Source organism: Ischnura elegans, chromosome 2, assembly GCF_921293095.1.
Source record: "Ischnura elegans chromosome 2, ioIscEleg1.1, whole genome shotgun sequence".
NCBI classification, from domain to species: domain Eukaryota; kingdom Metazoa; phylum Arthropoda; class Insecta; order Odonata; family Coenagrionidae; genus Ischnura; species Ischnura elegans.
This window is the reverse complement of record NC_060247.1, coordinates 143,982,316-144,007,535: the sequence shown is the minus strand read 5'-3', so window position 1 is coordinate 144,007,535 and position 25,220 is coordinate 143,982,316. Positions and strand designations below refer to the sequence as shown.

The 25,220-nt window shown below is 39.9% G+C and overlaps 1 protein-coding gene across 1 annotated transcript in view; it reads left to right on the top strand.

Annotated features, from left to right (window-relative positions):
* The window catches only part of LOC124154739 (MD-2-related lipid-recognition protein-like), a 32,408-nt gene extending 9,817 nt beyond the window's left edge, over positions 1-22,591 (top strand). The window contains exons 2-4 of the mRNA XM_046528641.1: positions 10,394-10,510; positions 21,481-21,650; positions 22,402-22,591. Coding sequence (XP_046384597.1) covers positions 10,394-10,510; positions 21,481-21,650; positions 22,402-22,500 — 386 coding nt within the window. The 3' untranslated portion in view covers positions 22,501-22,591. The remainder of the gene's footprint in view (positions 1-10,393; positions 10,511-21,480; positions 21,651-22,401) is intronic.
* The last annotated feature ends 2,629 nt before the right edge of the window (positions 22,592-25,220 follow it).

Below are 25,220 nucleotides of genomic sequence, written 5' to 3'. Positions count from 1 at the left end.
CAGGTATTGATAAATTAGATACATTATCATATATTTCATAACGAAAAAGAAAAGAAACTCTTTCAAATTAGCAGGAGGAGCTTGCTGTGTTGGTGAGGGTATGAGGTGGTGGTCGTGTAAGAGGTACCGGTCGTGGTAGTGGAGGGGATTTCGATCCTTCCATAACAAAAGGAAGAGAATAAATTAACATCATATTGAACAATGAGATTTAAGAACTCCGATTTTTTCCTCCATGATCTGTATTATTTTTTATTGAAGAAGCAGATCTCATTAATTATTTCATTGATTATTATAGCAATAAATTATAGTGATCTTCCTCTCAGCCCGTAAAATTCCTTATATTTCACTCATAATCAACTTAAAGTTGAATCTCAACGTTTACAACACTCATAAATAACACTTTTCACCCATTTCCACGAAACACCGCATGGAAACGGTAGAGTACATTTCTTCTTCTTTATTTTAGGTATTCTAGTAGACATTTTTTCCATTTCCATTCCTTTCTTAGTTCTGCAACTTTTTCTAGTGAGATTTAGGGGTAGGGGGTATCACAGGGGCCATGACTTCGTAACTATCTACGCAGCTATGCCTGTAATTGTTGAAATAAAAGTGTCCTCCATATTAGATGAGTATTATTTTTTTTTAATAAGACGAACCATTACTTCACAATATTGCGTCAAACTCGGGTGCTTATACTTACGACGTGGGAAGTCAATGAAGATGACAAATATGCATCGAAAAGTCGGAAAAGATATTAAAAAATTGACCCAACCTCAAAATAAACCAGAGGCATCACTAATAACTAGAGATACGTGTAAATAGCACTTTCATTTTAATTTTATAGCACCTTCAATTATAGTTTATAGCATTGAGTAGCGTCTTTCTTTTCTTTTTTCATTACACATTATCAGTAGATGAGGACAAAGTGCGGTGAAACACAGTTATTTGAAAAAATACGGAACAGTTTTAATAATGCGTTGACAAAAATTAATTAAGGAATAAGATATATACTAAACTATCTCACCCCCGGTGAACTTCGTACCACCTGATAATCAATGAACGGTTTCAAAACACCAGTTCTAAATCAAGAACGGTTGTACTGATTTTAATAATTTTTGAATTATTATAAAAAAGTATTAGTAAAAAATGTGCACTCAAGAAAACTACAAGAATAAGTATTACAATGGCTTGTTAGAAAGACATTTTTATTTATTCTATCTACGTTGGGTAGACGGGAGACTTAACTTGCCCGCTCTTGGGACAAGCTTACATAACGCTAGACCGATGCTTGATTGACGTAACAATCTCGTGAATAGGCCCTAAGGAAGAGCATTAATATGTTATGACTTATGGCGCGCTATAGTTTTAACTCGGTTAGGTAAAGTGCACCGCGTAAATCTACCCCATGTGTAAACGTACCTCTGTCTACCCTACACAATCGGGTCTATTCCATTGAGCCAAGCACCTTCCGATATACAAGGCAAAACACAAAATATCATCGTCGTATAGACCGCTAACGATCTTTGGTAGCGTTTTTAATAACCGTAGTCAAGGTGACAGTCTGAAAAAAAAAACATTCTCAGGAAGAAAGGTAAAGAGGGAGAAATGCTTCTATATTCCAATTGGTGAACTCCCCGATTTTTTGCGCCTTTTAGACGTAAGCGTGCGAAAATGGGCTGGCGGGGGCGGTGGTGTAGCCTGTATGGTCTAGTTTGAGTCTCATTCAATTAGCAGTATGAGTCGGCAGAGCATTTCCACAGAGCTCGTGACTAAATTTACGAATTTTACCATCGAAAAGACAAATTTGCTGATTAAACATCATAAAAGTCCAGTCATCGCGCCTATGCCGCATTTATTCACGTGCAACGCATCAATATCGCGTTTATCACATTAGAATTTTTTACGTATCACTACAAATAACTTATTGGTCATGAAGCACACTCGTTGGTTCAGACAGGAGATACCCATTTCCTCTCGTTTCTCATTGTTCTCTAAGCTCTCATGCTTTCACTTATTCTGTTTTTATTTTGATAACTATGTCAAAAAATTGAAGTATTTTCTCAATTATCATAAGGATACATCTATGCTGGTATTCACTTATTTATTCGAAAAGTCAATGGTTTTCATTACAAAAGTAAGCACAATCTTCTACCATAATCAACGTATTTTAATGTGCGTCATCCTAATGAGATTTTTTTATTTTGATATTTCGTACAGATAATTTTCGATCACAATTTTTGTTACGTATCTCCAGCTTAATTTAGCTAATTCCACAAGCAATATAAGTGTCATACGTCATCAAAATGGTATGTGAGAGTAGTTTCCATTGAGGCAATGCTGTTTCCTGCTCCGAATTCGATCATTATAATGTAAAAGTTTAGAACTCAGGTCTACAAGCTCCTAACATGACTTATGATCCCCACAAATCCATACAAATATATTTTAGACGTCAATTTACGGGAAGAAATCTCTTTCACATTCATTTATAGAGATTATTTTACCCACTGGAGGCGCTCCAAGCCCCTCCCCCCCCCAATTTTATCTCCAATACTCAGAAAAATATGGTTCAAACTGGAGGAAAAATATCAATAAGGTTCAAAGTTCATGCCCTAGAGACATAGGAGTAGGAATAATTAACATATTTGAGTAATTATCAAGGATTCTGACTATGGAAAACGTTAGTGACTTTTATTCATCTAATCAATGAACAGGTAACTTATTTTTTTTTGTAGTTTATATATTTCAAGCCGTCATGAATCATATGTTGATACCTGCACTGTTTGATTTCCATTTCTTCGATCAAATTAAATAATTATCTCCAAACTTCTTTGCAATACTCTGTGATTAGAATATTTTGGTAAATATTGTTGTGTCCGTAGACGTCCAGTCGCTCTCGTTGCGGCTCGTGAGAGAACAGGATGCGTTCCAAGTGTAAAAGGACGAGTATTCTGCTCCACAATTGTCAGGTTTTGGTCCAAAGCCGAATCTTAACCTACGGAGCACTAGCCTCCCAGTGAACTAGAGAGAGGGACTAATTCAGACGGTTATAAATTCGTTAAGTGCTTTGACGTCTTGACCCTGAATTCTCCCAAGCTCCTTCGGTTGTAGCCCGGACGGTCCACAACCCCGATTTTCAGGGTCCTGTCCTGATCGTCGTAGGGATGCGACAATATTTTATTCCAATAGATCAGCATTTCTTAGAAAAACAAACTTCCATCACGGTGAAATGCAGGTAATTTACAATACATATTACTGTAATGAAGTTTATTATGAAGAATACTTAGATAGTTTATCTTCAGCGTTTAATTGCAGGGTGTTTTTTTCACGGAGCCTTGATACTGAAATTTTCACTTTAACCAATTTGTTATACTTGTAGTAACTTGAGTTTTTATAAACCAAAGCTCCTAAGACACATACCATTCTTATCATTGGAATAAATGGAATTAAAAGTGAAGGCGATTTGGATTTATCGGTGAAAACTAACGCCATCTATTACTATATATCCGAACAAGGTCGTTATCTTCAATCGCTTCATGCAACGTGATTGGCTGGATATTTGACCATCCCCTCCAGGCCCAACATCCTATTATTGTCGAGCATAAATGAAGGGGTAAAGGCTAAAACTCCATCAGTGTGTGGTCCAAGGCGTCACTGATGTGACATCGTCTTGCATACGGTGATAAACAATCATCAAAAAAAGAAAATGACCATTGGAGAGAAAGAACCACTGGCAAAGTGTACCGTAGGATTCCAAACCAAATAGTAACCAGTGGTGTATTAAACCTCGTGTGACGTCGTTCTGGTTCCCGCTGCCGCAAGTGAGCGATCCAGCCAATCACGTTGCATGACACACTAATGCAACGTGCATGGGATGGGAGGTTTACCTAAGTGAAAGCGAATGTCTAGGTAGCGTAATGAGGAAGAGATGTAACCTAGATAATGATACATCGATCCGCAGCAAAATCGCTAGGAGAATTATCGCAACAAGGGGAAGTTTAGAGAAAGCTTAGAACCGGTTCTCTGGCCAATGTCGCCATTATAATTCTACTGGAAACTACCCTAATGTAGCGAATGTGATGACTCAATTGCAGAAACGCCTTTCCCCTTCCACGCTCGGCATAGACAGGTCACTCCCAAATGCACATGACAGATTGATTCATCAAGGAAGACCGATCGGAGTCGTCCTTGTTCAGACCTGCCAGAAGAGAAGAAACCGATTTCCGATGGTGCTGCCGCTAACGCACAAGGGATTTCCCCTGGTGCACGCATCGAGGACTTCTTTCGGCGCAAAAAAGGCAGAGCGCTGAACTTTTCCAAACTTTTCATGCAAGGAAATGTTGATATTGTTCCTCTTACTTAAAATAAACCACAAAGACGAAAATCGCTATTTTGGTAGTAAGCATTGCCGCGGATATTGCGAAATATTTTTACCATTCAGCGCATGCGTAACTTCGATAGGCATGTAATTTAAACACATCGGAAATTGAAACATACCTTTCGGCCATTTACATAATCAAAGAACGAGTAAGTTTTATTTTAAACCCTATTTGGTAATGCGAAGACGTCGTCCTCTCAATAAAAACAAACAATGAATTGCACCAATCAAATATTTTTCCCGTGACGAGATGAAGAAGACGACCGTTGCGCCGCTTTCGCGCGTTCTCCTTCGACCGTAGAAGCGAAACGTTTACGTTTAAACAATGATCCATTGTTGTGGTCGAATAAACAATGAGTAAAACGATAAATGAGAAACACGATCCTTTGGTAGAATGTCATACAAATGCGATCAGTTCAGTTCAGCCCTCTACCTTTTTTGCACCGATAATACATTAATTGAAGCCATGATTAGCTTGAATTATATTTTGACTCGTTTTTGAACGACTAGTGACATGACATGCTGTCATCTTTTGACAATACAATAGAGAGGGTGAGACATATTTGCAAATAATAGTTATGTGGTTTTGTTCGCTCATACTTCTCTCAGGCTATGTGATTTTCCATGGAGCCATTTCGGATGTTTTCAAGGTGTATTAATTTTTGCAAAAGTCATGTTAAAGAACAATTCTCTATCGGAATTTTGAGGAATGCGATAATGGCGGAGGACCTTCCATTGGATTATTATCGATACCCAACTGGGGCGCATTGTTATTATTTATTTTTAATCATTTAAAAAATAAAAGTCGGCGATTATTTCAAGGCGATTCATTTAATCTCGATATTTATATATATAATATCGATATATATATTGTGACGGATCATGAAACGCCACATATTTTATAGGGTGGTGAGGGCATCAATAGTCCCGAGTACGGAATGATCGAACCATTGTTGATTACTTTGAAACACAAAAAATAATATATTTTCCACTTGCATAACATACACACAAATTTATGGAAATCAATTACCCTGATGAAAATGAGGTGAACGAAAAATGCACAAGGTGATAAGATTCAATTACCCCTCCAAAAACAAAAAGAACAATTCGTGATTTATAGAATATGCGGGCCGAGTTTACAATATGCCCAAATCAAGTCTTGAGTCTGCTTTCGTGATCACACTGAATAATATTTCTGACACCGAGTCAATAGTTTGTTGCAAGATACGGCGCACCGGGACAGAGAGAGAGAGAGAGAACCAATATTCTGGCTACACAATTTGGGGAAGTAATTCGGGTCTGGGCGAAAAAGTGCGGGGACGAGTCGCTAACTGCGACGTTCTTACGGTTTTTTCGGAACCTGAGCAGTAGGAGTCGTCAATGATGCGACGAGTTGGACCCAGGTGTCCGCGGGATCGAGGGCTGTCTTCCTCCCGACCTCTGGGTGTTGGTCCGTCTGTCGCTTGTCTGCAATCTAGCTCCGCTTCAGGCCTTTCCGTAGAACACTCTCCTCGTCCTCCACTGCACTTTCGGTCACCCGCCAAAATGACGACCATCCGGCACGTCACCACTATCGTTCTCTCCGTAACGGTCTAGGATTTCTCTCCCGGTTCTCTCTCTCCCCGGCTTTATATGCAGGTGGAGGGGGATGATGTACTCGGGGTAGGGGTTTTTGAGGTGAAAGGGGGTTTCACCTATGCCTCTCTGTTGAGTGGGGCAACCACCGGCCCGCGCTGACCAACACCAAAACACTCGTGAATCCTTATCTCATGCCCAAGGCATGGCACTCTACCCACACACACACACACTCACAGGCACACTCCTCACACACACTCGATCATCCCCTGCTCGGGTTATGGCTCACGGGGGAAATACCGGACATATGGTTGGTATGTCACAATATATATTATCGGTGCAAAAAAGGTAGAAGGCTGAACTGAACTGATCGTAATTATATGACATTCTACCAAAGAATCGTGTTTCTCATTTATACCACATCCAATACATTTGTATTTTGCTTAAAACTATAATTACTGATTGTTCCTCAGTAAAATTGGCATCACTCTGGCGTCAGCGACATGAGTGGCGACTTGCGTAAATCCGATAAAATATTCGGCGGGAGACAGCACTTTCGGTTGCTGACTTTTTGCAATCGTAGTAATCGTGCTTTGGTGTGTTGTGCCAACACTTGATGAAAATACGCCCACCTTATAGGTGGGTAGGTACTGTGGGGAAAAAGCATCCCATGAACGGAGTTTGTGCCGCCACCATCGCTTCGCAGGATAATGGATTCCCTTTCCGACGCTACATAATCCTTGGAAAGACACGAGGGAAATTCAAATGCGGCATTTTGTCAGAAACCAAGGTTTTGAAGGTGAACTTGCCGGCCTCGAACGTAACTCGTAATGTTCACCAGAATGTTGGCGCATTCGATGTCCTCGGCAGTTGTGTCATGCTGTGTCCAGCAGCCAAGGAGGCGACCGTCTGCCGAGGTAATTTTCGCCATGAGGGAAGGGGAATATGGAAGGCAGGGCGGAGAGAAACCCGGCGTCGGCATTAGCGTTCTCTTAACGATAGGCGCCATGGGGACCACGGCTTAACGGCCCATCCGACGGACGGAGTGTTTCGCTTGAAATGTCCTCCACACGTCATTCAAGCAGGGAAATAGGTAGTCTCTGAAAATTCTCTGCCACCGCCGGGATTTGAACCCGAGCCGTCGAGGTGGGAGGCCAACACTCTAGCCACCACACCCATCCGATCCCCATTTGAGTATTGCACCTCCTTTCTCGAACCCTCCTTTCCTTTCCTTCTTCGCACCGGCGCGCCTCGATCTAAAATTCACTTGAAGCCCATCTCCACTCTCTCGTTTTCTCGCCTCGGAAAATTTACGGCATAAATATTGGCCAGACGTAACCTACAAGGCAGCAATGGCGACGAGTGACTTTGAGCATCAAGAATTACTCTAGATACCTAAATAATCATAACTTTAAAATGTTCTAGTATGTCGATTGCGACTGAAAATATTTCCTCAATTCATATTCACACGATTGCTACAAATTTTAATGACGACACACAGTTTTGCGAGGTAAATACCATAAATCGTAAAAAAAATTAGCATTTTATTTTTTCCTAATCAGTGACCAAAACAAAAAAAATCATCTTCTGCAGTTTGATACATCACTTTCTTTTCAATTACTTTGAAAAACAATTTTGTAAAATTAAAACAATTCCTGACATTTATTGCTGTCAAATTACTTTTGACAACATTTAAGGGTTAAATAAAATACCTAAATAATTCTGGACAAAAAAAACATTGCACAAAAACATACTTCAATGAATTCAGACTTAACTTGGGACAATATCTCTTCTTTTATTAAATTGGAAATGTCAGCATCACTTCGATGTATTATATATCAGCATCAACATCTCTGGTTATACACCTAGATCTCCCTCTTCTCCGATTGTTTAATGCCTCATTACCCTCCCTATTGCGTTTCTCCCAGCAGTAAACGATATTTTTATTCATCCTTCGCTATGGTCCCGCTATTGTTCAGCCTGCCTCCAACAAGCCGAGATTTTTCCCATCTCCCCTCCTGACAAAGGCATCTCAAATCAAGATAGGAGAGAGAAATCTTCTAGGTCCAAAGAAAAACGCGTTCCGGCCGACCAGTCCTTCCAAAAACGCTTAAAATTCTTTTACGTCAACTGTAACGAGGCCCATCGAATCTGCTCGTTGACTGTCTTGTTTACTTAAAGTGAAGGGTTGCTATGGCCCGTAGTTATTTTTGTCGTTTCGTTGAGACATGTGTAGGAAAATTGAGGGGAGCGTTCCCAATGTGCGCACGTGATGCCGTCGTATGCGTCTCTATTCCACGGAGTTCATCACGAATCAGAGTGGGCTGAAATCGAAAAATGCTGGCCAAAAATCGCTGTAGTCTTAAGCATTGCTAAATGAATAAATTTTTTTGCGAATTGGTTATTGTATGGACACAATTAAACATATTTAGGATGATCTAGTCCAGAAAATTGTTTAGGAGGGCAATCAAATTTTAAAATAGGGGAAAGTTATGTGGGAACCATAATTACCAGGGGCAAGTCGAAATTATGATATGGGAATATCAAGGGAAAAACAGAATTTCTTTCATATTCAACTATGTTTAGGCTATCTAGTAGCTTCTCATGATGTATGTCTCATTACCCTCCCTATTGCGTTTCTCCCAGCAGTAAACGATATTTTTATTCATCCTTCGCTATGTTCCCGCTATTGTTCAGCCTGCCTCCAACAAGCCGAGATTTTTCCCATCTCCCCTGCTGACAAAGGCATCTCAAATGCCCAACATAGGAGAGAGAAATCTTCTTATTGCCTGATTGAAAACTGCTATTGAGTCTTTTTAAACCTGAAATTTTGGTAATTGAAGAGTAATAATAAAAATTAATACCATTGACAAATATTTGTATTGCAAATTTCTCAAAACAAAGGTGTGCCACATTAAATTCTGTTCTGAGTCAGAGGATAAAGGTTCCTCATATTCTAAAATATTTTCGCTATTCACCAGATGATTTTTCACCTTCTCTGGTAATTTTTTTACTTAACGGGGAATCCACGCAGAACAAGGAATGAAAGGATCTGACGTAAGCAGAAGCCTATGGGAAAGGTAATAGTTTGTGGCAATTCTAGAAACTTTCCTCGTGTGTTTTTCGCGAATTCCATGGATGCTGATACACTTGATTCCTCCATTGAAGTAGAACTTCGCAGTTTTACCACTTTTCTACGTTTAGACCTCTCACTTACACTGTCGAAATGCAGCGACGGTTTTCCACTAGGAGTGCTTTCAGTTAAGTCTAAACCAATGATAAATTACGAAATCATTACAATTCACGGACTAAAGCAACAAGGTATGAAATACTCGCGCAGTTGTATATGCGTGTATGATATATTATCATTTATCCGTAAACATTAGCATTCACCTGAAGGAGACGAACATGGGAGATATTTTAACACAGCGTCAGGAAGTGTTATTGGCTGTTTTAACCAAATATGATTCAACGTCATAAATCTACTATTTACTCTGGTGCACGCATCCCACTTTCGAAAGTATAGATGAAAAAACACTTTTTGAATGAAGGCCGCAAGCAAAGTTTTTAATTTCTCATCTCCTCCCAAAATAACTTTTTAGTGTACAAACTCCGGTACTAACGATTTCTTCTGCTTGATGGCCCCCCTTCTATTTGCCAAGATCACACCATGTAAATCTCAGCGAGTCACTAATGCTATATCCATAACTGGGCAACTAATCTGTAAACGTCCTTCGGCACACACTTCAACAAGGAATACTGAAGGGAGACTGATGCTGAGCACTCGGCAAGAAAGCGTGCCAATCGCATAGGCGGCATATTTTGGGAAAACCCAATTTGTAGAATGGAAACACTTGCACGTGTTCATAGTAAAAGAACAAATCTGGGTGCATAAAGGGTTAGCCGCCGAGGACAAAGAGCTTGAAGAGTGCACGCACTCACGATTTCATAGATTTTTATCGATTTTTGGCGAGCTATAGAAATTAAACAAAACATTTTGACAGAAAATTAACTCAAATTTTACATGCCCTGGACCTTCTAAAATGATAATATAGTATTCCCGGTGCGAAATGAAAAAGTCGGTATTTTGATTTTTGGCCACCTTTTTTTTTCGATTTCAGCCCACTGTGCGAAAGGGTTTCGGGAGACTCTGTAATCGGTCGCGTATTTGGACGAAGGAAATGGTTTGCCTTGTTTGAATTTCCCTCACTGACCAAAGAATAACAACCCACCGGAAAGGGAAACCACTAGTTATCCCGCGGAGCGATAGTGGTGGCACAACCTTTGTTGGGATACTTTTTCCCCCATAGTACGTGGCATGACGTTCAATCGGAAGAACACAGTTGCCAAATACTGAGTAGATATCGATGGGTATGCTTGCGTACACATAGTGGGTAAGGTGGTGTGTGTTTGTTAACTGAGTCTTGATCTTTCGTGTTCCAGCGACGCGATGCACGGTGCACGAGGTTCGCGTGACGCCGTGTCCAGAGGCCGAACGGAACATGCCGTGCGTGCTCAAACGGGGCAGCGACGCCAACATCCAATTTGACTACACGACGGGTGAGTAGCCGATGAAAGGAAACGGATTAGCGTGGATCGCCATGATCCCTGCTAAATTCCATTTGATACCCAAGTGCTGCGGAGAACTCTCCGTGGCCGACCCAGGTATGAAAAGCATGATTAGTGCATTCGATGTTTCCTCAAATGGTATGTTTGGATATTCAAAAGTTGCGTTTTGAAGAAGTGGAACGGTGTTAGGAAAACAACGCCACTGTACCCAGTGAGAAATGGGTGGTGGAATCCACGTTGAGTGGTGGATATTTGGTGGTGGTGGATATTGAGTGGTTGGACCCACGTGGAATCCATGTTGATTTCAAGTGGATTTGTGGTGATTATCATAAAATGTTAAACAGAATTTCTAATTTGTGGAACTTAACTCTCTGGTGACATTGCGTCATTTATCATCCTGAAACCACGCTAGCTATGTGAAAATGTATCGCACATTCTATTTTTATATAGTTCGAGGAAAGGCAGCCATGAGAGCACATGAAAAATCGTAGACACATATATAGAAGGTTTAGATATAGAGTGGTTGAGGTTTTAATGGTTTTAGGACAGCACCAACTGCTGTTTTAATTTTTCCACCAAATTTCCACGTGGGTTCCACGTTGATTCCACGACCAAAAACACGTGGTATCCACGTTAATTCTCCACGTGGGTTCCACGTGGATTCCACCACCCATTTCTCACTGGGTAAGTGGTTTTAATTTTTGTCCCCAACTATTGCTGAAAAATTAAAACAGCAAGTAACTTCACTAAACTTATTCCTATAAGAATATTTTAATGAAAGCAGAAGTGTATTTTTGGCATATTTCACACTTCAGTCTGCAAACAGTCTGTTCCACTTTTTATTCTGAATAATGCTCGTTCAACAGTATATTTGGTATCATGTCACGCCGTACCAATGACGGAAATTTAAACATCATGGGTAGTCCTAAGCTGGAAAAAGTTTGTAGCCCTTTACTGTGGCGAATGGAACCCATGTTGCGGAAGAACCATTTCCATCAACCAAGAGGGGAAGCCTCCCAATCATCGAAGCACCGCAGTCTACACAACAGCACAGTCCACAAAGCAGTGAGCACTTCACCTTAACTTCCAAGAGGCTGCTGCCCTTACTTTTTGCGACTGTTTTTTCGCACTAAGGAAGGAAGACGGTACTGTTGTTTGCAACAGCAGGCCCAGTGTGGGCCACCGTGCCCCTCACCCCATCTAGGATTTCGCAGAGGCGACTCTGCAGAATCTGCAGATCCTGGAGAAGCTGCAGAGGCGACTCCGCAGCTTCTCCAGGATCACCCAATGGCTCCAATAGCAATATTCTATATAGGGTGCCTTCTAGGGAAGCTAACTTCTGGGGAGTATCGTCTGGCTCGAGTTCAGATACTCGCCCACTCGACTATAGAACCGTCTTCGCGTGAAATTTGGGTGAACCGCACCTTCTGGAATGTGGTATGCCCGTCGCCTTTGGCATTTCTGCACTCAGGCATCATTCTGAAAAAAATGTTCATCCGTATTGTAATGGTTCAAACGCCATTACGCTAAGCCACCTTAATCGGCGCATTCGTTTCCCAACCCGCTTTGTGCCGATAACCTTTCCTACCCTCTATACCCGGTCCGTGAGGAAAAGTGTGTTTTCGTAACGGGAATAAATGACGAATAGATCAAAGGTTGTTTGTGAGTCGTGTGAGTCTACGTGTGAGTGTGTTTGAAGGACGGGAAGTCGGTTTTTTCCAGTTTTATACGTGTTCCCCCCCCCCCCCCTTCTGTGTTACATCACCCCCAGACGGGAATATGTAAATAAGGATGTGCGCCTTTCCTTTGGAGGTAGATTGATTTGAATGTTGAGCGAAGCCTTTGCCCGCATTTGGTGGGACGATAGCCTAGACAAGGAAGTGAAGAAGAGGGGCCGATCAGCCCAGCATCGGATTGATTTCTTCATGATACGATACGGATAAGAGACCCCCCGAGACTCTCCGAGGAGCAGGGACCAGCCTGGAAAGACGCATCCCTTACGTTCCCGACGTCGCTCTATCCAAAATGGGAGGAGGAGCCTAAAGTCGGAAGGAACGAGTTTGCTAGATCTCACCTCGTCTAACCACGGGCAACGGTCAAGCAAGATCGTAAACATTTCCCCCCGCAGGCCCCGCCTTTTCACCTGCCCAATTTCAAGACAGAGAGTCACGAAATACGTCAGTTATCTAGTGGAAGTGGAAGTTAATTACCAAATTCTAAAATAACACTCATGGGATGGACTCTTTTATTTACCTCCCCTAACATTACATAACTAAAGCAAATTGTATCATTCATTGCGTGTTAACAATCGAACTATTTTTGTTGTTATTGTTTTCATTTCAATTCTTTCATCTCGCAAATCAGTTTATATTGTTTTTTTCCTAATTTATGTCTCAAAAGTTGTTTTCACCCACTCATACGTCATTAGTTCATAAGAGGGTTATTTTTTTGTTTGTTGTGTGCAGTGTTATCAGTGTTATTGTTTAAATTATATTTTGTTTGGATGAAAGTTTTGTGTATTAAGTGTTTTTTCAACTCCTTCACGGGTCACCTCAAATATCCCTTGCCGTTCCTTTTGTCCCAGGCATTTTCCTTTTTGAATGCGTTGTGTAGGATGGCATAAGCGTCGGAACGTTACCCTTAAGGACAGATCGGGGTCCCCCCACCCGCAATTATCTCCTAGGGAGGAGAATGGAATTTTCATTTATCTTAAATTGTGTGACGCGAGTGACATTAGTTTGCCCGTAGGTCTCGAGCGGGAGGGATCGACGCGGATTTTAGCATTTTTTTGTTTTGTGAGACACCTCCCTCCAGGTTCCATCTAAATATCTGGGCGAGCCAGGGGTGGGATGCCACAATATATAGCTCATATTAAACGTATTACATTCACACATAGTTCCGAATTCAACGCAGAAATTTTTTATTATGCCGCCACAATGATTCGCGACCAACTAGGCCATTTAGATAGCACGACCCACACAGCACACTCAAAATTTATACCGTATAAAAGTTGCATAAATGGATAGGTATAATATGCAAATAATATTCCGTCGATTATGCACATATTATGCGAATAATATGCACATAATATTTAAATATTATGCCGCCGTAAACTATTACTATAATATTGACATAATATGTATATTATTACATTGTTAGTAACATCCCATTGTTAATTATGATTCATATAAGAATCATAAATCAACAGCCACCCAGCAAACTCAAAAATCCTATTCAGTATAAAAGTTGCATAAATGGATAGGCATAATATGCAAATAATATTCCGTCGATTATGCACATAATATGCGAATAATATGCACATTATATTTAAATATTATGCCGCCGTAAACTATTAATAATATTGACATTGTATGTATATTATTTCGTTGTTAGTAACATTTTATCATTAATTATGATTCTTATAAGAATCATTAATTAACGGCCACCCAGCAAACTCAAAAATCCTATTCAGTATAAAAGTTGCATAAATGGATAGGCATAATATGCAAATAATATTCCGTCGATTATGCACATAATATGCGAATAATATGCACATTATATTTAAATATTATGCCGCCGTAAACTGTGATTGTATCCGTAAAAATCGATGATCATACATCCTCTGTATCAAAAAATGTGAAAACTTATGTTTTAATATATCACTAACAATTTCGTATCGTTCGCAGAATACTCCACAATTATTATTATTTTTTTATTTTACACACCGGCATATTCCGGTCTGGCGAGGTACGCAGCTTGGTAGCCATATTGCCGTTGTCCATGGCCTTTGTGTTGTTGTTCATTGTTGTTAGTTGTTGCCGTAGCCATATTGCCGTAGTTGGGAGAATTGAACGTCTATTGAAAAATCTAATATTAAAGAGGAAAAGATGGGTTTACGGAACTAATTTATGTCACAGTACTATTCTGGTAACGCATATACGATAAGGAATAATAAGCTTCATGGTATGAAGAACAGGACTTTATTTAAAATCAAAGTAAGTACACGTACGTGAGTCGTTGTCGTTTGTCATAGGGTAGAAAGCAAATCTGAAATTATCAGCTCCTAATTTTGAGTGTTATTCCCAGTACTTTAATTAATTTTTTTAATTACCTAAATGTATATCTTATGACGGTACTTTTTCAGTCAGAGTCCCAGCTTGAAAAGTGAAGGGAGGCTATTCCAAGGAAAGACGAAGTTTTGGCACTTAAGTACTGAACCAGGTTGTGAGCTGCACTTTCGCCCTGAAGATATCACGTACTTGATCATATATGCATATAATTATTTTAGTTTGTGATTATTAATGACAATATTATCTTTATTGTTTCGGAGTGCATTTTCAAGAACGGCTTGCTTACATCGTTTGCGTGATTGCTCGCCACAACTCTATGACTAACACAGAGATAATTATACGATTAGAAGACCTCTTTGTGGCTTGGAATCACATTTTGGACCATTTTTAATACATTCGCTAAGAAAAGACCGTAGATGTTCAACCATGCGGATGTCATGGAAGGAATCATCGCGAGTGTTGTGATTGTGAATTCGTGTGACATACTTTGTACTTTCTAATCGCAATTTCATGAGTAACGATTATGGAAGGGCGAATGTTTGTCATTAGATGTCATTCACATGATATTTAAACCAAATTTGCGATGATATAGGACTCCTAACTGAATATTTGTATATTTGTGATACAACGATGAAGGATTGCGCCTTGTTTTAGTGCAATGTACCTATGCTGTGTCTACATGAATGATTCATTAAATTTCTCCTCGTTTCCAGAAATCAATTTTTATTCATGTAATTTTCGAATATTATGCAACTGCATGTTATCACGCATCAACGGTATAAAATATGCATAAAAGGTTCGTAGATATGGTATAAAATGTGCATAACATGTACCTAAAGGTGCATACTAATGGTATATATGGGTATAATATGTGCGTATATTTAGCCACATCAATGGTATAAATCGTGCCTAAAAGGAGCATATAAATGGTATAATATGCGCATATATTTTTTAGGCCACATCCATGGTATAAATTGTGCATAATATGTACATAAAAGGTGCATATATATATGGGTATAATATGTGCATATATATAGCCACATCAATGGTATAAATCGTGCATAATATGTACATAAAAGGAGCATATAAATGGTATATATGGGCATAATATGCGCATATATTTTAGGCCACATCCATGGTATAAATTGTGCATAATATGTACATAAAAGGTGCATATAAATGGCATATATGGGTATAATATGTGCATATATATAGCCACATCAATGGTATAACTTGTGCATATTATGTACATAATATGTGCATATAAATGGCATAATGTCCTCATAAATTGCGATATTATGTGCATAATATGCGGAATATATGCACTGATGGAATGGCATAATGTTTGCATATATACGGAATATATGAGGACATTATACCATTTATATGCACCTTTTATGTACATAAAAGGTGCATATATTCCGTATATATGCAAATATTATGCCATTCCATCACTGCATATATTCCGCATATTATGCACATAATACCGCAATTTATGAGGACATTATACCATTTATATGCACATATTATGTACATAATATGCGCGTTTTATACCATTGTTGTGGCATAATATTCGCATAATATTTGAATATTATGTGCATATTATGCCATTCCATCACTGCATATATTCCGCATATTATGCGCATAATACCGCAATTTATGAGGACATTATACCATTTATATGCACATATTATGTACATAATATGCGCGTTTTATACCATTGTGGTGGCATAATATTCGCATAATATTTGAATATTATGTGCATATTATTCACTTTGTGCTGTGTGGGGAATGGCGGCATTTCGACCACACTTGGGTCGTTACATGATGATTCCTCATAATCGGCATGATAACACTATATTTGCAGATTGTTTTACATACGACATGAATTACCCGGCATTTTTAAGATATTAGAAATTTTAGTCTTAAAGGAACATTGCATTGGTATCGGTTCACTGCACACAACGACAAAGAAATACCGCATAACGAATTTCTTTTTACGGTTACCCAAAGCTTCACGGTTGAATTATAATGTACTCGGGGAATTGCTCTTGAGTACCGTAGTAAATATTTGATGTAATTAAAAGAATTCCACCAAAATCTTCCTTAAATAGATGATTTACGCATCCTTGCTTTGAAGACACTTCTGATGCGTATAACCAGCATTATCAATAAGCCTCTTATGTCTTCCGAAGCATCCTCTGAACCATGGTTAACAGCAAAGAGGGTTATTTCCCATTATAAAAGTCGAATAAACTGAATCTACCAGGCGTAAATACGAACATTGTGCAAAAAACCGACGTGAGACGTCGCTATGTTGGATGTAGGCGATCGAATTGGAAGCACTCGAAATGGTGGCAGTTAAAATGCTAAATAACATGTTCTTGAGCCTCCTGTAATGAATCCCCGTGGTCTCGGGGGCAGGTGATGCGAGAGACTCGCATGGGTAGGGAGTATTCTCGAATGGGTTCGGAGTAGTCTCCAGTGGGTTGGGATTGGTCTCAAACGGGTTGGGAGTAGTCTCGAATGGGTTGGGAATAGTCTCGAATGGGTTGAGAGTAGTCTCGAATGGGTTGGAAGTAATCTCCAATGGGATGGGAGTAGTCTCGAATGGGTTGAGAGTAGTCTCGAATGAGTTGGGAGTATTCTAGAATGGGTTAGGAGTAGTCTAAAAGTGTAGAGTTGGGAGTGGTCTCGAATGAATGGGGAGTATTCTCGAATGGGTTCGGAGTAGTCTCCAGTGGGTTGGGATTGGTCTCAAACGGGTTGGGAGTAGTCTCGAATGGGTTGGGAATAGTCTCGAATGGGTTGAGAGTAGTCTCGAATGGGTTGGGAGTAGTCTCGAATGGGTTGGGAATAGTCTCGAATGGGTTGAGAGTAGTCTCGAATGGGTTGGAAGTAATCTCCAATGGGATGGGAGTAGTCTCGAATGGGTTGAGAGTAGTCTCGAATGAGTTGGGAGTATTCTAGAATGGGTTAGGAGTAGTCTAAAATGAGTTGGGAGTGGTCTCGAATGAATGGGGAGTATTCTCGAATGGGTTGGGAGCAGTGGCGGCTGGTGGTAATTTATCTAGGGTGTGCATTAGAGCAGATATAGGATGATTTAATTATATTATGTTAATCCTAATCCATGAGCGTCATATTTCGTCGTAATAGAATACACAGCAAGCAAAACATATCACTGGTACACTCTACCCTTAAAATTGCATGAACAGAAATAATATTAGCATGCATGAAAATAATTATTCACAACACACCTTTACATGTAACGGTAGTTGAAATTCATTCTCTTTTCCTTACACCCTATGAGGAAGTAGTGTAGAAAACGGCTATACAGATGGCTCTGTAGACGGACTAGGATCCTGGGCGCAGGTAGTGTAGGTGGCGGCTACACCACTACACTACCTGCTAGTCAGTCACCAAAAACATGCATGGTTTTGAGTCTGCTCCCATCGCCCCTTTGAACAGCAAATACCCCCCCGCTTACCTCGTCCCGCCAGAGCTCCCTCAAGCGATCACACAGACCGAAAATGCGCCCGGCATGATGCCACGGGATCGCACACTTGTAGAGCGGTGAATTCGAAAAGGAGATAGCTGTATCGTTCGGAGGCTCATGTTTCTTGCATATGCAGGCAGTACTTTTATCCTTCGCGTTGCAAAGGAATAGTTTTCTTTTATAATTTATTCATCTTTGGGTGTGCACTTGCTAACATGCGTATACGCACGCGCCGCCACTGATTGCGACTCTCATTATTCTCTCGTACCCTTCAAACCATTGCACTATGCGTATTGGGAAAACCCTTTCCTCAAGTCACTCCCTGATGAGCCAGGGCGCAAAGGGCAACTGATGGGCAACTGGGACTCTGCTGATGAAGCATCTTATAAAGGCCGTTTTACATGGTACACGGAATTGCGCAGGTTAGAGCTGCATTAATTTCTAAAATGGCGTGGAATTGCGCGAATTCATGAACGAAATAAGAACAGGGGCTATTTTGCCGTCTCGCATCCACGCATTCTCGCATGTGCTCTAGCAATTCACCGCTTTACACGACGCAATTTTGATTGCGCCTTCACACGTACGTCAGACTGCGCAATTCCGTGTACCGTGTAAAACGGCCTTAAGATCCTTAAATTAAATACCTACACACAAGGCTTCATTCACATTGTGCTTCCAGACTGCCTCCTGGATTACTCTCTTCCCCTCCCACATTCATTCCTAAGTACCATGGGGACTCTACTTGCTGCTTTCGAGGGAGTAGCGTGGTACCTATGTGGAAGATGTGCTTTGTCAGACATCGACGGAGGATGAGCCGTGGGCGTGAGTCAGAAGTGTTTTGACAAAATTTAGGAATGCGGGACTACAGATGCATGCAAACACGTGCCCTTTTGCTTCAAGAAGACTTGAGTTCTCGAGCTTTTCCATTTCAGGGGAGGGAATCGAACCAACAAATTCCAAAGAGCAGGCCCTCCTGAAGAACCCATCCGCAAAAAATGTGAGTGAGTTGCAGGCTTACTTGGGGTGCATCAACTATGTATATATGTATAATGATAGATTATTTCCTCAGGAGGCCACTGCTAAGTCATGTCATCTGGTATTGTACTGGCCCACTATTCATCGAATACCCCAATTTTTGTTTCCTCTGATGCAATGAGATAGTATTTATTGATCCAAAGGAGTGCTACTTCTGGAGGAGGCTCCAGCTGCTCTACCCCAAACAGCACAGGGACTGGTCCGGCTCTGCACAGCTCCCATGCCGCCAAGATACTTGGAAGACTTATTCAGTGCTTTTAACCTGTGCCTATTCTGCAGACTAACCTGATGAATAGACTCTTAATTGGTTATTCTGGATTCTCCTTAATTTTTTTATGTGTGAAATTTGAGCATTGTTCAATTGAGTTCAGGGTGATGACTAAAGGTGATCTTTAAACATTTTAATATTGAATATTTTTTTCCATAGATGACTATTTAAACAATTTTGTTATAGTCTTAGTGAAACTTTTCTTCATTCTAATTAATGTGCATATTCAGGGTCTAAGAGAGGAAGGGGATGATATTCATCTGCGTGTTTGTGGTGACCATTCCATTTTGAGGGTCTTTTGCTGACATATAACACCGACAATGCCGACTGAGGCGGCTGCACCCTCTTCCAGGATTCTGGATCGGTTGGCATTGCGCATTTCTGGGAAGGAGGACATTCCTGGCTAAGGAGCTACTAGTAACTTAAAAATAAGCTCTCGGAATACATCTTGCTCGTGTGTGGAAGAATTACTGTATATGTACAAGATTCAATCGTAAGACCACTTTCACACGAAACGATTTTCCGCCGGTCGCAGTTCACGGCACGGCACACGGCGTTGCAGAAAGTCGTCTCGTCTGAAAGCCGCCTGAACTTCAAACGAAGGGCGGCCAGCGAAAAGTCGTATCGTCTGAAAGCGGCCTCAATGTGGCATTGTCTGTATTTCACGACGTAAATGGCGCATCGCCAGGCCCAGGCCGGATTGAAATGGGCGCCGTGCCGTGATTGGCGCGATTCGGCTCGTTTGAAGACATCCATGGAGACCTATGTTGGCGAGCGAGTCTCGAAAGAAAAAAAACGTGGACGCCATGCGATCGGAAAGTAACATACCTATGCTGTTTTAAATCCTTTTTTTTTTAATCACTTTTTTGCTTTGAATACGCTGCAGACCATTTCGGCTTTGGGCGCCAAATTCAAATCCTCGCCATCGTTCCGAGGCAGTTCCAACGTACCGCCTGTATACGATCGGTTCTCGATACCGGTTCCACATGCCAAGAACGGGCAGTACCGAGAACCAAGTACCGGAACCGACATATCTCTAGTTAATTTATTCTTATCGGAATCGGTATTCACCGAAACAATTAAGGAACCAAAAATCGGTACCTAAATATACTGATGCCCCGAGCAGAGGTCCACCTTTCGAAAACGTTTCATCCCCTTGGCTCCAAGTATATTTGGAATTGCGCCCCTGCTAATACAGGAAATGTCTCCAAGGAAACATGTTTAACACACTGCAGTAAACACACGCACACCAAAATTATTCTATACATTTATAAGCATACCAAACTGGGAATGGTACTATCTGGCAAGATGGGAAATGTATGATGAAATTCCTATTCTTGTACATATTAAGTTATTTTGCTATTTTATTTGGTTACAATTTAATATAAGAGTGTGAATATCATAAGATATGTTTCCATACACATCAGGTCATTATTTGAATTTTAAAATATGTAGTAATTTATTCCTGCATTTTGGATCTTTTTGATAACTTATTGTAAGTGAAATTCTTCTGCTTCGATTTTTGAGACATTTCTTAACAATACTAATTTCTTACTGCAACCATTGCAAAACCACTCTCTCGTGTTGCTTTTCTTAGGTGACTGTGCCACAGAACATTACAAAATACATCATCATTATTTTTGTACACTTTCTTTGATATTGTGGCACAAGCATTCCTTATGCCCTTAATTCATACTCATTGCACTTTTTAAATTAATATTTAATGAAATAAAGATCAGTCGCCTATGCAATGCTCTTCACTTCAGATTGCATTGAGTAATGTGGTCCTATTTTCAGGGGAAAAAAATGGATATGAACTACTTCAATTTTTATAACCTAGATATGTACTTCATTAAAATTTTTGAACGAGCTCAGAAAGCTTTTTGGAATGAATTACTGCTTTACATTTACATCCGTAGAATATTTAACATTAGAAAAATTCTATGTTCTACTGCAATATATGGTCCTTATTAAACCTAACCATAGCGGTAATCAGATGTGAAAGGCAGATCTCACTCAGCAAAAACCAATAAGGGCTAACTTTGAGCATGAGGAAACACACAAAGTGAAGATTATTTTTTGCCCTGATCAGAGATTCCGGCCCAAGCAGTGAAGTCACAGGCATACTGGAAGACCTCCACGGACGAGAAACCCCTGGTTGGCATGGACAGGGATGCCTGCACCAACACCCACTGCCCCGTCATCGAGAACCAGAGACACACCTACAACAACACTCTCTCCATCTCCAGGAAATTCCCCCCAGTGAGTAAATTTATAACTAATGTGATGAGCAGCGAAAGGATTACATACATAATTATGAGCATTCACCACTTGATGCAAACAGACGTAAGAAAGATTGATGCTTTGAGCGAGCCATTGCATCAGATTGTTTACTTTTGGCCTAATTGTCTCTTTATCAAGGTAATAAACAATTCTAGAGCATTTTGTGAAGTAAAATTTTTTTATTGATTAAAAGCCATATAAGGCCAACGTCTTGGAATTTAATTGATCCAATATCTGGAACGCTTTCATTCAAATGCATAGTTGTTTGTGGTCAAAATTGTTAAGAAAACACAAACATCTCTATTCATGAAAACCATCAGGATAGTGGAAAAATAAACTTCCAACACATTTCCCTTACATGTTTTTAATTAATAAAAATTACAGACATACATATAGGTAATCCACGACATTCTCTACAAATATAATAAAGAGGTGAAGAAGAAAACTCATTGCCTTAAAAACAATGAAAAATTAGGTTCAGACTTATACGGACTGTTTAAGGGGTGCACTGAGAGTGTGGAGGAATGAATTTTGAAAAAAAAAACCTTGTCAAAATTAGTATGATACCAAAAAACTCTATAACAGCACAGGTCTCATTTGAAAGGCATAATATTGGAACTCAACTGTTTCCATCTGATTTTGTCCTGTCTTGCTACATCACCAATTTGATCGCTTCCACTCCATTGTGGACAAATAATTCATATTAATGAGTTGGTGTTTGATGTTTCAGAGGGGATACCACGTGAAGTGGTCCATGTGGAAAGAGGATTCCAGCAGTGATGGATCCTTTGACTGCTGCTTCATCTTCAGGATCAAATTGGTGCCTTGAGCAGGAAGAAGCATGCAATGCACGTTTGAGGCACAACTAACTGTAAGATTGTCACCTGAGGAAAACAATAAATACATGACAAGAGTGATAACCTTGTGCATTCTGTTTATTGAACCTACCACCTCCTCTTAAATCTTAATTCACCCCCACAGGTCAGTCCAAAACGAATATTAAAGGTTGACGAAGATTTACCCATGATTGGCAAGTATGTTGACGCATGCTTTGTGGCTCTGGTTTTGAATTACCAGCCATCTATAACCTTGAACACAGATCTGCTGGTGTAGAAATTAAGGCAGCCAACAGTCATGCACAACACGAGAAAAAACATTAATGAATGGCACACAGACTCTTATTTTTAATGTTTATTCCATTACACCTCCCTCGTAAGTATGAGTGCATGTACTAGGTGTCTAATCTATGGGACATAATCCATGGGCACAGAGCAAGCACTCACACCTCCACCGCCCAACTCCAAAACCATGATGTTCCTCCCACCCCAGGAAAAACGTTTTCTTAACCAAATCCCCGAATAAGTGAAAAATATCATCAGAAATTAGGCTTAGTATAATTTCTGAGAATGTTAAAATCAACAGTTACCTTGAGGGGGACCAAACCCTTCTGCAAGTGGAGTCGTCGTCTAATTCCCGTGGATTATATTCCCGTAGTCATATTCACTTGGTGTGAGCATGCAAACACACACAAAGGAGTCGCAATGCAATAAACAGAAAAAGCGATGTGTAGTCCTATTCAGAGCAGAAATAACTCCAATCAATGAATTCCTGCTGCTCTCACACCACCCTTCTTGATTTCTACATTTGCTGTCTTTTCGTGAGGGGGCAAGCAAGGAAAAAAATCTTCCTTTGCAATGGACAACATTCCCTGACTCACACCCATGCTGACTTCTTGTCCAAGATAGCTTTGTAATCATTCTACCCCACCTACAACGGAGTATTTTGGTTCAGTGTGAGCAGATGATTTAACCCCTCAATGCCATCATGCGTACCCAGTACGCGCCCTTTAAATTTTGTATGCTGCCGTCATGCATACCCAGTACGCTTCCTGACCTACTGTATATAGTATTTTTTCTCTGCTAGATATCGTATTTTAATTTAAAAATAATTACTCCGTCTTTTGAAGAAATGCTTTTCCTCTCCAATAAAATATTCATAGCGACTTCATGCCTTCAGGATTTCATTTCGCGTGCCATTGGTTGAGGTATTATTTTTGAAATATCCAACTTCATATGGACTGTTTGGACATGGCCGTCACTCCTTACACAGTTTAGTACCATGACTCACAGAAATACATTTCCTTAGGACAATTCCTGCTGCTGGGAAGAAATCAAAGTCTCAAAGGAGGTGTGCAGTTAGTGCCTAATATGGGAAATGAAGAGACTTCGTGTACTGGTGTGAAAAATGTGCAGTGGAGTTATGTTTGCATTGCTTCAAATCATGTCACACAAAGCAGCTTTTCTAAGGTAAAATCATTTGAATATTCACGTATTGACGTTGAAAACATTAGCACGTGAGCTATATGAAATGATACAGCAATAATAAAACTAAGTCAGAGAAATAGGCGAAGTGATAAATTTTCAAGTATGCAAAACGGATAATCCTATCGAAAGTACCCAAACTGTTATGAAATTTTCAACCCCAAATAACTAAAATACATCATGTAATTGTATTTTAAAAATGCATAGATTGTTAGAGATCTCACAGCTTATTCGAAACCATATTTAAATCTTTCAAAACTGATAATTTATTCCTAGTTCATATAAGGAGATACATAAAAAAATTAATATTTATTCAAATCCCTCGAAAAATTATTATATAGTAGTGCATTATATTACGCAAGTTTACAAAAATTTTCAATGATACTGATCATATATGTATTATGAAAGATATATATTATTGAATGATAGTATGCCAAAAAGGCGAAGTCATTTAAATCTCATGCGGCCGCTGTGATGGGATTTAATTGAATGCCCACCGCACTAGAGGGGTTAACACCCAACTCGTCCTTTGGCTAACACAATATAAAAATCCTGAATCAATGTCTTTCATTGAATATGAATGCCAACATGTCTAATGATACAATTTTGCATTAAAGATGTCCAACTCAAGCATATATACTAATCCCTGAAATTATTGTTTTGAAAAATTACACATTCAACAATGGTCAAATGACACTCCAAACGAGCCACTTCATTTCATGAAATGCTGTTTTGGATTCACCTTGACCTTGCTCATCTCTTAACTGGTCCCTAATAATAATAATAACATAATGCCCTTGAATGGGCAAACTGCATAAATATAATATATTCTTTTTCCATATCACTGCTCTTTCCAAATAATACCTATGTTGAGATGACTAATTTCTTTTCGATATTTGATTGCTGTACAGAAAAGAATGGGACATTTACAAGATTGTATTATGCACTGGGGATAAAATAATTCTATGCAACAATGTATCTATGTATTGTGTTCAGGTGCAGATCCAAGATTTCTTTCTGGGAGGATGGGAGGGCACAAGCAAGGCCGTATCCAGGATTTTGTTCTGGAGGGCAAAAGGATACCTCGCAATACAAAATGAAGGCAATGATGATGGGACTCGTATTAAAAATCTTGCATATTTTTATCAAAGGCTCTGGGGGGGGCACGTGCCCCCGTCTGCCTATCATTGTGTTTATGCAAGGTTTGTAGCACAAGGACCTCCACTGA